Source organism: Oncorhynchus kisutch, linkage group LG14, assembly GCF_002021735.2.
Source record: "Oncorhynchus kisutch isolate 150728-3 linkage group LG14, Okis_V2, whole genome shotgun sequence".
Lineage (NCBI taxonomy): Eukaryota > Metazoa > Chordata > Actinopteri > Salmoniformes > Salmonidae > Oncorhynchus > Oncorhynchus kisutch.
This window is the reverse complement of record NC_034187.2, coordinates 58570401-58584629: the sequence shown is the minus strand read 5'-3', so window position 1 is coordinate 58584629 and position 14229 is coordinate 58570401. Positions and strand designations below refer to the sequence as shown.

General features: G+C 42.8%; 2 protein-coding genes across 2 annotated transcripts; both read right to left on the bottom strand.

Moving 5' to 3' along the window:
- Positions 1 to 2701: 2701 nt before the first annotated feature.
- On the bottom strand, positions 2702 to 3631 carry LOC116353462 (leukotriene B4 receptor 1-like). The gene has a single exon (XM_031789232.1). It carries the CDS (start codon positions 3629 to 3631, stop codon positions 2702 to 2704), a length of 930 nt encoding a protein of 309 aa, XP_031645092.1.
- A 594-nt stretch (positions 3632 to 4225) lies between these two features.
- msto1 (misato mitochondrial distribution and morphology regulator 1) lies at positions 4226 to 14186 on the bottom strand. The gene is made up of 14 exons (XM_031788656.1): positions 13931 to 14186; positions 12937 to 13066; positions 12527 to 12596; positions 12365 to 12440; positions 11175 to 11232; positions 9374 to 9524; positions 8738 to 8852; positions 8390 to 8524; positions 7814 to 7966; positions 7417 to 7548; positions 6374 to 6558; positions 6098 to 6202; positions 5763 to 5875; positions 4226 to 5166 (listed from the first exon to the last, which is right to left on the bottom strand). Exons 1-14 carry the CDS (start codon positions 14012 to 14014, stop codon positions 4907 to 4909), a joined length of 1767 nt encoding a protein of 588 aa, XP_031644516.1. The 5' UTR covers positions 14015 to 14186; the 3' UTR covers positions 4226 to 4906.
- Positions 14187 to 14229: the final 43 nt, after the last annotated feature.

Genomic DNA, 14229 nt, shown 5'->3' with positions numbered 1-14229 from the left:
GATTGTGCACCATTTCCCCATTACTCTTTTGAAAATTCTTCGAGCTCTGTCAAATTGGTTGCAGATCATTGATAGATAAAAATGTTTAGGTTTTGCCATGGATTTTTTAAGTCAAAACTGTAACTCGGCCACTCCGGAACATTTACTGCGTTCTTGGTAAACAAGTCCAGTGTAGATTTGCCTCATTTTAGGTTATAGTCCTGCTGAAAGGTGAATTTGTTACCCAATGTCTGGTGGAAAGCAGACTGAACCAGGTTTTCCTATAGGATTTTGCCTGTGCTTGGCTCCATTCCCTTTTTTTTATCCTGAAAAACTCCCTAGTCCATAACGATTACAAGCATACCCATAACATGAAGCAGTTACCACTATGTCTGAAAATGTGGAGAGTGGTACTCAGTAATGTGTTGTATTAGATTTGCTTCGTATTCAGGACAAAGAATTAATTGACACATTTCTTGCGGTATTATTTTGGTGCCCTGTGGCAAACAGGATGCATGTTTTGAAATATTTGTATTCTGTACAGGCTTCCTTCTTTTCACTCTGTCAATTAGATTAGTATTGTGGAGTAACTAAAATGTTGTTGATCCATCCTCCGATTTCTCCAATCACAGCCATTAAACTCTGTAACTGTTTTAACATTGGCCTCATGGTGAAATTCTTTCCTCTCCGGCAACTGAGTTAGGAAGGACGCTTGTATCTTTGTATCGACTGGGTGTATTGATGCACCATCCAATGTGTAATTAATAACTTTAATAACTACATGTTTTATCCTGAACTTATTTAGGCCATAACAAAAGGGTTGAATACTTATTGAATCAAGACAATTCAGCTTTCACGTTTTATTAATTTGTAAACATTTCTTCGAACATTATTTGACTTTGACATTACAGGAGTTTGTGTCTAGGCCAGTGACACAAAATCTTAATTTAATCTATTTTAAATTCAGGCTGGAAAAAAACTGTGGAAAAAGTCAACGGGTGTGAATACTTTCCGAAGGCGCTGTATTTCTGAACATGTGTAACAGTATTGATTCCGTCCCTCTCCAAGCCCCAACATGGGCTCGAACCAGGGACCCTCAGCACACAGACAACAGTCACCCTCAAAGCATCGTTACCCATCGCGCCACAAAAGCATTGCAGAGAAAGGGGAACAACAACTTCAAGGCCTCAGAGCGAGTGAAGTCACTGATTGAAACGCTATTAGCGCGCACAACTGCTAACTAGCTAGCCATTTCACATCGGTTACACATGCTCACAACCTGCCATTGGATACAAATGATTTAAAACATGGTGCATGTTAGGTGATGGTCAAATACTTACCCTCTACTATAATTTGAAAATGATATTTACCCTCTACTATAATTTGAAAATGATATTTACCCTCTACTATAATTTGAAAATGATATTTACCCTCTACTATAATTTGAAAATGATATTTACCCTCTACTATAATTTGAAAATGATATTTACCATCTACTATTCTTTCTATTCACCACTTCAAAAAGAAAAGTAAGTTAGATTTGATTTTGCTTGAATGACTCAACAGTGTAAGACCTGTGAAACCCCAATGAATTCACAATCAAAGTTCTGAACATAAGATAGAGGGAATTACATGTGTTAGGAATTTTGTACTTATAAATATACCACTTACATCTGAAAATCTGCAAGTTCCCCAGACGTTAAATTGTTGGGAGCATATGCAGGATGTGTGACGCATATCTATTTAGAGTGTTCTACTTTCTCTCTTTCTTTTTATACAGTTAGTCAGCACCTCTACAATAAATGCTGGGTGTGCGTCAGCTCATGATTTTTACCACCTGATCATAACCCCCAAAAAACTGTTTATAGTTTCATAAAATGTTTTAAACTACATTATGTCAATCTCAAGCTTTTTCTCTAATTATAAACATAAAGGCATGTTCCTTTGGGTGCAGATATAGTTGTTTGTCTGTTTACCAAATGTGTTATTACATCTGACATATGGCAAGTTCTACCTTCATTTGGTTCAGAATGAATTTTGTTTGGCAGTGTTGGCAAGTTGGCTCACTTCTTGTTGCGGGTTAGACTGAAACTAAAATGGTTAAACTCACATTTAATATCAGAGTGGGATAATTTATCTATTTAGGCAGAAATGTTGTTGCATGGATCTAGTGTGTTTTTCCATTGTGCTCACTGCTCAAATACCTGATTTTGACATTCAATGAGGCAACTTCACAAGTATGACGAAATATTCCAAAACACACGGGTAAGTTGAAGCTCCTCTGAACCAAAGCAGAAGTACATGCACTATAAGAGAAACTTACTCATGGTAACCAAATACATGTATTTATTAATGGTAAAGCTGACAGAAGCAACACAATTTAGGCTTTGACCAACGGAGGTCAAGCTTGAAGGGCGTTAGATCCCCGAAATAACAAATCTAGGCTAACCTATGGATACCTAGAAAGTACAGCCTATACAGTCAGCAAACCAAAATGTAGGTTTTGTTGAGGACAAAATAGCAGGGCCAATGGGACTCTTATTTGGCTGCTCTAAAATCAAAGTCAAGAACACCTAAAAAAAAGCTATTTATTTTTGAGAGTACCCCGTCTTGTTAAGTTTAGGGTGAGGGGTTTGATTATGGGTAGGCTGAGGGTTAGAATTAGGGGTTGGCATTCCAGTCACGTGCCTTTAGTCACACCAGCAGAGCAGAGCTTCATACATCAGATATTTGTGACCTGCATCCTGCTTTCGCTCCTCGACGACGACTTGGGCTGCTCACGGATCCTCCGTGAGGCGAAGGCGTACAGGAAGGGGTCCAGGCAGCTGTTAAAAAACGTAAAGCTCCGGACGATACGCACTGCCGCGCTTCTGTGTCTCAGCAGCGCTGCCGATGCCTCTGGCCAGGAAGTCTGCAGCACAATGCCGGCGATGTCCACCACATTGACAATGTGCACAGGGATCCAGAGGATGAAGAAGGCGACCACCACACTGGTGACCAGCCGCGTCATCTTGGCACTGCTGAACAGCGCCGTCTGGTTCACCCGCCGGTGGAGGCGGCAGTAGGACGTGACCAGCACAGAGAACGGAATTACAAACCCTAAAAGGGTCTCCAAGACGAGGACAGCAACTCTTTCAGCATCGGAGCCCGTGTGTCGCTGGCACTCTAGCTCGCCATCGCGCACATCGCGAGTGGCAACTGCGGGGGCAGTCAGGGCACAGGCGAGCCCCCACAGGGCCAGGAGCAGCACCGCCTCCCCCTTGCGCCCCAGCCTGTTCCACATCTGCGGGTAGAGGACCTGGAGGTAGCGCTGGACACCGAGTAGAGTAACCGTTAGCACGTTAGCATACAGGCTGAGGTAGAGCAGGAAGGTGGCTAACTTGCATGCAGCACGGCCCAGAGTCCATCCTTGCAGGAGAGTATAGATCCACACGGGCACCGTGGCAAGGCACAGGATGTCGGAGGAAGCCAGGTTCAGCATGAGGCACAGGGTGAAGTTGGGGCGTCTGAACGAGCGGTGCAGGATGACCACCAGGACACCTATGTTACCAGGGAGGCCCAGCGCACAGCACAACCCCAGGACGGTGCTCGAAATCAGGCGGCCCGAATCCGGGGAGGTGGAGTCCAAGCTAGAGTTGCTGGAGGAGTTCATGTTCACAATGGTCCGTGAAAAAAGAGATCTAAGAGCTGTCTGGAAGAAGACAGACTTCAGACATCTAATTCTGTTTCTGAAAACCTCAAGTTTGTTATCTTCTTTTGACTTCTTGTCATAGAATGATAGGGGAAATTGTGGGTTAACAGCCTCTGGTCAGCTTCCGTTTAATGAGCTGTTGGTGTGTCAGCCAACCTGATTCTCACAAATAGACGCACTGAGAAGATAGTTTCAAGCTGTAGGCAAAGCATCTACCATATATGTGCCTAGGGGCCAGCCATGCAATTGTTGTATATTTTATCATTTTTCAGTGATTTTAACTTGTGTAAAAAGTTTAAATGATTTGAACTTTTGACAGAAATGGATGCGTAATGTAATCCATCTCCTTGTTGCAAGGGCTTGATAAAGATAACAGCTCTTTCTTAGCGTCTCGCTAAGTTTTTGGCCATAGCTTCAATGTTGCCATCTAGTGGCAAGGACAGAAAAACGATATAAAAGATTACTGCACCTTTCATTTCCTCCCTGCCACAGATTCTAGCAGAAATCTACCATGACCTATGTTATCTTAATTTGGGAAACTATTGACAGTAACTGGACAGTTGTATAAAGCACATTTATTTGCAGATACACATATATACAGTACTCGTTTCTTTAACTCACATCTTAGTTCTTGTGTTTTCAAAAAAAAAGTATTCAATATTATTATCATCACTGCATTGTTGTCAAATAGCTCGCAAGGTTAGAATTAGACAGTACTGTTTTACACCTTTTGTATCCTGTGCATGTGGCAAATTAACTTCACTAGCAGTTCCAACATATCACCAACCAACATTCTCCCTTCATTGACCTTTCCTTCTATCCTCTTATTTTGTCTCTCCTTGATTTAATGACTGAGTTTCACAGTCCAAATATCTTTTGTCAGTTAAAACCTCAATCTTTTACCATAACCGTTCTCTGGTCGCCATCTCAGTTGTAAATGAGAACTTGTTCTCAACTGGCCCACCTGGTTAAATAAATGGTAAAAAAGACAAATAAACAGCATTCTTTCCAACCAGAATTCACAATCCTTATCAAGTCTCACTGTGTCTTCATGAATGCGATCAGATCCACAGACAAGAATATACAATGTGGATGGGTGGGTCTGTCAATACTAGTCAATGTCCATTGAGACTCATCTATTCAGATGGTATGGAGTGCGCAAAAATCATTCTGGGCTAACAATGCGGGAAACAGAAAAGAGAAAATGACTCTTGCGGTTCAGCAGTTGTCAGTCAATCAATCATCGTCGTCCTCTTCCGAGGAGGAGCACATCATGCCTCCGCTATCATTGCGGTAACAGCGGGCCAGGAGGTGGAGTTGCTCCAGGGACTCCTGGAAGTCGGTCAGCTCAGGCCCCTGGGAGAGGAAGCTGGGGGCGATGCGGCGGGGGTCCAGGGTGCTGGCACCGCGGTGCAGCTCCGACAGCCACGGGCCCAGGGCCGGAGAAGACTGCAGGGAGGTGAGCACGGGGAGGGAGGAGACCGCACAGGACCGCTCTGTGGAAGAGGATAGGAAGAGGGAGATAAGGTGAGAGGTATAGACCTGACAATAATGAGAGAGACTGTTGGATACAAGCATAGTGAGGCATGACAACAGAATAGACTTATTTAGGGATTGTGAGGCAGGGATCTGAAGTGAAGTGACAGGGAGTGAGCGAGGAAGGGTAGAATATGCATATACGATCACTTGTGTAGCCAGATGAAATGGCTTTTACTATTACTATTTATTAATACTGCACAATTTAAAAATACTTGCTCCCTAATCCCCCCCTTCCCAGATACAAAAAAAAAATGCCTTTCTATATTATACTTCTTCAAAAATGATATATTCTACTGAGCCATTTACTTTATGTTCGTATTCTTATATTTTATTGTTGTTGCATTGCCGAGAAGGAACCTGCAAGTAAGCATTTCATTGGATGGTGTATACCATGTGTATCCTGATCATACGACTAATAAAACTTGATAACAGAAACATAGACATTGAGTCAGAGAGAGACAAACTTTGAAAATAACTTGACAGTGAGAAAGAAAGCGCAGTTCGATAAATGGACCAGAAATGTCAGAGAAACATTAGGATTAGATTTACTCACTTTTGGGGGGAGGGGCTTGACTCTGCAGAAAGCCCTGTGGACCCAAGGATTGGCTGAATATCTGTGGGAAGGGCGGGGTCAGCTTACTGGGGCTGGATACAAGCTGGACCGAACTGCACAGGGAGAATGAGGAAATGGTCAATTGTGATTTTTATGATTTAAACAGCAGGATTGGTTTGGTGTGGTCTATCAAACTACTACAGTCGTGTGTGTGTGTTGAATCCGTCCATGTGTATGTGGCCATGTCTCGAAGCCTGCCTATGTGAGTGTCAGTGCATGAGAATAAGTGTGTGTGTGAAAACGGGTGCTATTGTGTATGCAAGAATGACACTCACAAAGGCGTAGCGGGGTAGTGAGCATTGATGTAGGAGGCTAGCACCTCTTCCCCACAGTCAAGGCTATGCAGCTGGGTGGGCGGCTGCATCCCTGGTCTCAGCTGGCTGCAGATGGGACCGCAACGTTACAGCAATGCACATTAACACCAGAGCAACGTTTAAAATCGGCCAATTGGCATCCAAAAATACAGATTTCCGATTGTTATGAAAACTTGAAATCGGCAAATTCCGATTAATCGGTTGACCTCTAAACATAACAGCCATGTTTTGTCTCACCTGACCAGACTCTGCCCCTCTAAACCCTTGAGGGTCACTGATTGGCCGAAGCAGTGGCCATCGCCCAGCTCGGGGCAAGCCGATAGGGGTTTCCACGGCAACACATCCGCGCAGTCACCTAGGGCGTCGGGGAGAGAGCACCCCTGCATCATCGGAAAGGGGAGGGCTCCGTACGCAGCCACCACCTGAGGAAAAACACATGTTCATTAAATCAAATCAAACTTTATTTGTCACATGCGCCGAATACAGCAAGTGTAGACCTTACCGTGAAATGCTTACTTACAAGCCCTTAACCAACAGTGCAGTTCAAGAAGAGTTAAGAAAATACTTACCAAATATATTTTTATTTTTATTTTTTATTTTGTTATTTTACCTTTATTTAACCAGGCAAGTCAGTTAACAACACATTCTTATTTTCAATGACGGCCTGGGAACAGTGGGTTAACTGCCTGTTCAGGGGCAGAACGACAGATTTGTACCTTGTCAGCTCGGGGGTTTGAACTCACAACCTTCCGGTTACTAGTCCAATGCTCTAACCACTAGGCTACGCTGACGCCCCACTATAGTAATAAAAAAATAAAAAATTGGGCGGGCCGTCATCAGGCACCAAAGAGAAGAAAACAGACAAACAGGGAGGAAGTACACAGACTTGGCCAACAAGAAATGTTTTCAAATGTTTTTTTGTTTGTTGTGTGACCACTAATCAATATGACCCTGGTCTCACACACACTGTAAATCTGTTAAATGTATAGTAGGCTGTGGGGAAGACATAATGATTATCTTGTGCCCTGGACATTCCCTTCTAAATGTTATTTGAGAGTGATAACTGAAGCCAACCAGAGCTGCAGTCTAGCTTGAGCTGTTATTTTAGTCATACCTGTCTAAACCTTTCAGACCTTTCACAGGTTATTTATTTAACCAGGTTAGTCTCATTGGGAAGGAAAGAAAAATCGGACATAAGAGATAGCAGTAGGGTTAGAAATGTAAATAGCTTGATTTTAAACTCAGCGGTAATGGATTCAAAGAAAGCACCCAGCTCTCACCTTTCTCCCGGACACTGCCAGTGCGTCTGCAAACTCCCACATGGGGGTGCTGTTGTGCCTCAGCCTGTAAGGGACAGTAAGGGAGTCCAGGGCCAGAGCCAGCACAGAGCTGGAGTGGTACCACAGTGAGGGCTGGAGGAGACCGAAAAGACAGAGTGATTGGAATAGACAGAGAAACACACACACATTCATTTCTGGGGTTGTAGGACATCTTAGCTTGCTAAAAACAACAGTTAGCATCCTCTCAAGCAACGGTGGGGGAGAGCGATGTCAATCATTTACACTACAGCTCAATCAAGTCTATATATTTTCAGCGAAAGTATGAATAAATGACTACCAAAATGTGGGAATAGACAGATGATAGATGGGAAAAGAGGGTGGCGTCTGTCTGACTCACGTCGTAGTTGAGGTGGGGGAAGGAGGGGGGTTGGGCGGGCCGTCTGCCCAGCCCGCCCTTCAGGGTCAAAGGGCAGAAGAACGAGCTGTTATTGGCCATGTGGACCATGCCTAAGGAGTAGTTCAACAGGTGGTAGAGCTCCTTCATCGGGGTCTGAGGAAAGCAACAGAAGAACAATGTCATAGGACTTTATTCACAACACAATAGCTGTGCATGAAACACAATTACTATGAGATACGGACAAAACCAGATTAGTCATTAAATCAGTAGCAAATTGTGAAATAAAAACAAAATCACAGATCTCAGCTGAACTCTATGAAATACATTTCTATCTGCAATTTTACAGCGAATAAAACCCATGGCAAAGAATTACATGGCAAGAACACCTGGGTCATGCTCATTAGGCACCAAACGGAAGAAAACTGACAAACAGGGAGGGACTATCTGGACTTGGCCAATAAGAAATGCTAATTGTCCATTGAGTGCCCTAATGAACATGACACTGTTGAATAAAACAGTGCTTACTGATGAACTGCCTGAAAACACACTGCCAAAAACCTCCCTCTTGTCACTCACTGTGTCTGGGTGACTAACAGGTGCGAGCCCCCAGGTAAGGATGCCCCGTCCCCCATAGGAGTCCTGCAGCATCTCGGTGACCTTTGAACCCAGGCCAGAGAAGCCATCAGCCAGGTCACAGAGCACCTGGAACCCCTGGGAGGGAGGGAGAGGGATGGCAGAAGGAAGAGCAGGAGAAAGAGAAAGGAGAGATGACAAACAGATTAACTCAGCCATTCGAGGAGTGATTGTACAGAATGGGGCCTTTAGAATGAACAAAGTATGTTTGGATGGATATATGGATATTTTTGATATTCGAGACATGTAGTTTTCCAGGAGCAGGTAGAGGATCACCAGTCAGTTAGTTACCTGTAGGTAGTCACATTCCTCTATGAAGAAGTGTAGTCTGTCCTCCAGATCCTCCAGCACTGAGCCCTGAAGCAGAGCCTCCCCCTGGCCAAACGTTTCCAGGCGGTGGGCCTCCCTGTAGAACACAATGCCAAAACAAAGTCATTTTCCTGAGAAATCCAAGATAGTTCTGCTGTAGCGTGTGGGAAATGCACTCCGTGCGAAATAATTGGGAGTCGACCTAGCCACATTATAGGACTGTAATGTACTGTAGTGTGTGACCGTAATCATTTTTCAGGTTCATATCTGTTCAACAACTCATCAACCAAACTTTGGAACTGGTAGGGACAGCTCAGGGCTTCATGCCCTCTTTTATCCCGCTTTTCAGTTTCCAGTTGAGGTTTTTGGTTGGTCAAGGGTCCATCATAGTTAACCTTTTCTTGTCATCTTCAACTTGACTTTTATTAAAACAAACTATTTGGTTTAAAATATGTAAAGAATTTTTAAAAAGACAGTAAAATAAAGAGGGGGGTGGGGTTGGATATAGGATACGAACCCGGGGTAAAGATTTCATTTTTTGGGTTGGGAATGAGATACAGAGAACTGCATCTTTGGCTGTTACTATTTGACTGCATGTGCCTATGGTGATGCTCTCACCCGTCGTGGTTGTACTCGTGGATGACAGAGATTGTGCGGGGGTGCAGGTGGATCCTCAAGAAGTCCGACCATACCCTCACACTGCCCTCCAGTCGATAGCCCTTCTGAGCGCGCTCCAAGCGGCTGTTCACCGTCTCCATGGCTAAAGTCCCTATTCGGGAAACACGGATCGATGAAAAGGAAGTGTGTGTGAGTGACCGAGAGCGGCTTGTTTCTCGGTCTGATCCTCTTTTAGCCCATTTCTGGTCATACAGGTTCACACACACAATAGTTTGCTAACTTATAAATCATGTTAAATATTGATTAAATGTAATCTTGGAAAATATACTTTAAAACTTCTTATGGCTGGGGGCAGTATTGAGTAGCTTGGATGAATAAGGTGCCCAGAGGTGCCCAGAGTAAACTGCTTGCTCCTCAGTCCCAGTTGCTAATATATGCATGATATTAGTAGTATTGGATAGAAAACACTCTGAAGTTTCTAAAACTGTTTGAATGATGTATGTGAGTATAACAGAACTCATGGCAGGCAAAAACTTGAGAAGAAATCCAACCAGGAAGTGGTAAATCTGAGGTTGGTCGATTTTCAACTCAGCCCTTATCGAAGACACATTGGGATATTGGTCATGTTGCACTTCCTAAGGCTTCCACTAGATGTCAACCGTCTTTAGAAACTTGTTTGAGGCTTCTACTGTGAAGTGGGGCCGAATGAGAGGGGAATGAGTCAGATGTCTGCCAGCAGCCACGAGCTCAGTCACGCGCATTCACATGAGAGGTAGCGCCCGTTCCTTTGCTTTTCTGAATACAAAAGAATTCTCCGGTTGGAACATTATTGAAGTTTTATGTTAAAAACATGCTAAAGATTGATTCTATACATCGTTTGACATGTTTCTACGGACTGTAACGGAACTTTTTGACATTTCGTCTGCAACTAGTGAACACGCTTCGTGAATTTGGATTTGTTTACCAAACACGCTAACAAAAGTAGCTATTTGAACATAAATGATGGACATTATCGAACAAATCAAACATTTATTGTGGAACTACTGATTCCTGGGAGTGCATTCTGATGAAGATCATCAAAGGTAAGTGAATATTTGTAATGTTATTTCTGACTTCTGTTGACTCCAACATGGCGGATATATGCATTTGTTATCTGAGCTCTGTACTCAGATTATTGCATGGTTTGCTTTTTCCGTAAAGCTTTTTTGAAATCTGACACAGCGGTTGCATTAAGGAGAAGTATATTTTTAATTCCATGTATAACACTTGTATTTTCATCAACATTTATAATGAGTATTTCTGTAAATTGATGTGGCTCTCTGCAAAATCACCGAATGTTTTTGGAACTACTGAACATAACGTGCCAATGTATACTGAGATTTCTTTATATAAATATGAACTTCATCGAACAAAACATACATGTATTGTGTAACAGGAAGTCCTATGAGTGTCATCTGATGAAGATCATCAAAGGTTAGTGATTAATTCTCTCTCCATTTCTGATTTTTGTGACTACACTCTTTGGCTGGAAAAATGGCTGTGTGTGTTTTTGTGACTTGGCTCTGACCTAACATAATCATTTGTGTTGCTTTCGCTGTAAAGCCTATTTGAAATTGGACACTGTGGTGGGATTAACAACAATATTATCTTTAAAATGGTATAAGATACTTGTATGTTTGAGGAATTTTTATTATGAGATTTCTGTTGTTTTGAATTTGGCGCCATGCACTTTCACTGGCTGTTGTCATATCGATCCCGTTAACGGGATTTCAGCCCTAAGAAGTTAAAAAGAAGACCTTACCTGAACAGTGAGGCACTGGAGTTGGGTCAAAATCAACCTCAGCCAATATCTCCCCCTTCTGGACATAAAAACAACTGTCATAACAAGACACTTGAATGAGAGCCTTTTCGAACACGAGTTATGCCTGGTCCAAGAACAACTCCAATTTCCTTGCCCTGGGCCCAAACCCTTTGGTGAATGAATAACTGCAAGTATTAGGCAGGTGTAAGTAATATGGTGACGGCTCTACCTAGCCTTTCAACAGGCTTCAGCGAGTTTCAGCAATATTGCTTACACCTATCTGGTTCCTTCAGACATGCAATCGGGCTAATGCCGGGTGTACACTACACAACTTTCAAAATCCTAACGTCGTTGAGCCTCTCACATTAAATTACCGTATTTCCTGTATGTTTTTGTCTTGCCAACGTAGTGGTGCGCACACTCAACGATCTGGCACAGATGGGTTGTCACACACTACAAGATTCTTCACTTGGTCATGAAGATTCTCCATACCACCATACTGTCTTGCGAAAAAACTATGATGTGATTAGATTGTGTAGCTAGAACGAGCTGTGGCTCAAAGCAGCCTCAAACGTTTTCAGTCAGATATTCACACTTGCCATACAGAGTTGATATTTCTAGACAACATGTTGAATTGAAAAACATTGCTTGTGAACTTCAGAGCTGTAACGATTTGGCACATTTGCTTTGGTTAAAGCCAAGTACAAAGGCATACTAGTAGTACTCATTGCTCCTGCGCGAGTCTACACATTCTGGGTGATGCAAAATAACGTTGCCATCTCACTGGCGAGCTCTCATTGGCTATTGCTGCTCACCGTTCTCAAAACTTGACGTTGCACATCTTACATTACAAGAGCATTCCAGATTTTGTGCTGATAAAAATCGAACTTTTGAAAATATCACGACGTCTGGGACTGCTCACAGACGGAATTGGTAGCATCTCTGACACGCTCACGTTAAATGAGTGTCGGTGATGGCCGTGCACTGGAAATAGGCAACATGGGGAATTTGTCTCCGATCTCAAAAACTTGTATGGGACAGCCAAATCGGGGCCAAAAATCGATTAGTGTACACCCAGCTTAAAGGGTTAAAGGCTAGAAGTTGTTTTTGGACTATCCTATTTAAAAAGTCTTCATTCTTTGGGTTTAAAGGGAGAGAAGTAATATACATGGTGTTTGTGTCATACTCACGTCTAGCTTGTCCAGGTCTAGGAGGAAGGAGTTCTTTGTTGGCAGGCTCTCTTTGTGCACCATTACATTGCCCTCCCTGCAAAGAGAAGTAATTTACATCACACACATAAACAAGGTTTGGGAGAAACACACAGACAGACAAATGCACGCACACACACTTACCATGTGATAGCAGTGGGATCCTTCCCAGTCTCATAGAGGCTCCCCTCCTGTCTCAGTGTCTGAAGGCTACCTATATAATGGCAATGGACACAGAGGATGGTGATTCAGTATTTAAATATAGCCAACCTGGTTGTTCAATCTATATCTACCCCTGTAGCCACAGTAGCTATCCTTACTCCAATGACATGCATTGTCCATTTGTCACCGTCAAACCTAAAGATGTACACTGTAATTGTGGCAAACTCTGTAAAACGTTCCAACATGTCATGTTTACTCAATCTGTGACCTCTAAGTGACATTCAGCAAAACATCTGTGTGAAATTTCAAGGAAGCGGTTAAGTGCTTCAGAACATTTCAGCAACGTGGTGCCCTTATGAATGACGCACTGCGGGTTACCAAGGGTTGGTTACCTTTGAGGTCCATAGCGATCAGGCGGGGGGTGTAGGTAATATGACCCCCAAAGGTTTGCCCCTCTCTGAAGAGAACATCATTCTGGAGCTCGCCTGGGGGTGCATCTGGGTCATAGGTCAGCGAGGCATCCTGATGCAATACACAAACAGAAGGACAGGGAGGGAGAGAGAAGAAAATGTATCTTAATAGTGGCATAAGATGCAGTCAAGATGTACATACATAGCAAATATTTTAAGGCAAATCATATGTTATGTGTACTGTGTCAACTCATACAAAGACAAATGGTAATTCAATGTGTCACCTTCCATGCTGCAAATATTTACTCATTTGTAATGATGGACACATCATATATTGACACTTGACACTTGCTCATGTATACTGAGCACCAATTGACAATGTTTATGAAGACAGACAAACAGACCACACTAAAACAAAAGGTCCCTACACCATAAATAAACCATCTCTGCCTACACCCTCACAGCAAAGACATAGTTAACAGGCTAGCTATCTCTAACTTTAAAGCATGTATTTTTTCTGAGTTTCATAATTGACTCTTGTGTTTTTTCCTCGTTGTTACCTAGCTAGCTACAATACATGGATTATTTTATCTAGTTACTTTTGCCCTAGCGGTATAACGTTAGCTGGCTGTGCAATTTCTGTCGATGGTTGTTGCAGTAAAATGAGGGCCACACCCTAGCCTCACTCCCTTTTGCTGCACCTCTCACCCTCTGTGCACCAAAACACCACTCTTCTCCGCATTGTTAGCCTGGCTATTTCAGTTTGAATGTACGATAACTAGGGTCATGTTAGCTAACTACAGTAACAGTAGCTAGTTATGTCAGAATAGTAGTGGCTAGCTAACCAACTAACTTATCCACGTACTGCACCAGTTCTTAACTAAAATAGTAGCTAGATAGCTAGCTTGCCCACTACAACTTTTAGAACACATGCATATGTTATATGCAGAAACCGCTAGCTTTAGCGCGTATCAACCTGTAAATTCCACCAATGTGTGCCAACGAAGTTTGAATAGTGCCCGAGTTGAAGAGTGACGATTTCTCTACACAGGCTACCCATCGTGACGTCTATAAATTAATAAAAAAAATATCACAAATGCATAAATCTGTTAATTTCAGAATATTCTTTTAGAATAAGATATATGACTCTCCATCATGGCAGGAAAACATGACAACAGAGTTATGGATCACTCAAACATGTGTGCATCGTTCAGAGGGAGCCCACCCTCGATGGAGGCCTTGGCGTCTACTATTGGTTAATAAGAAATACACGAA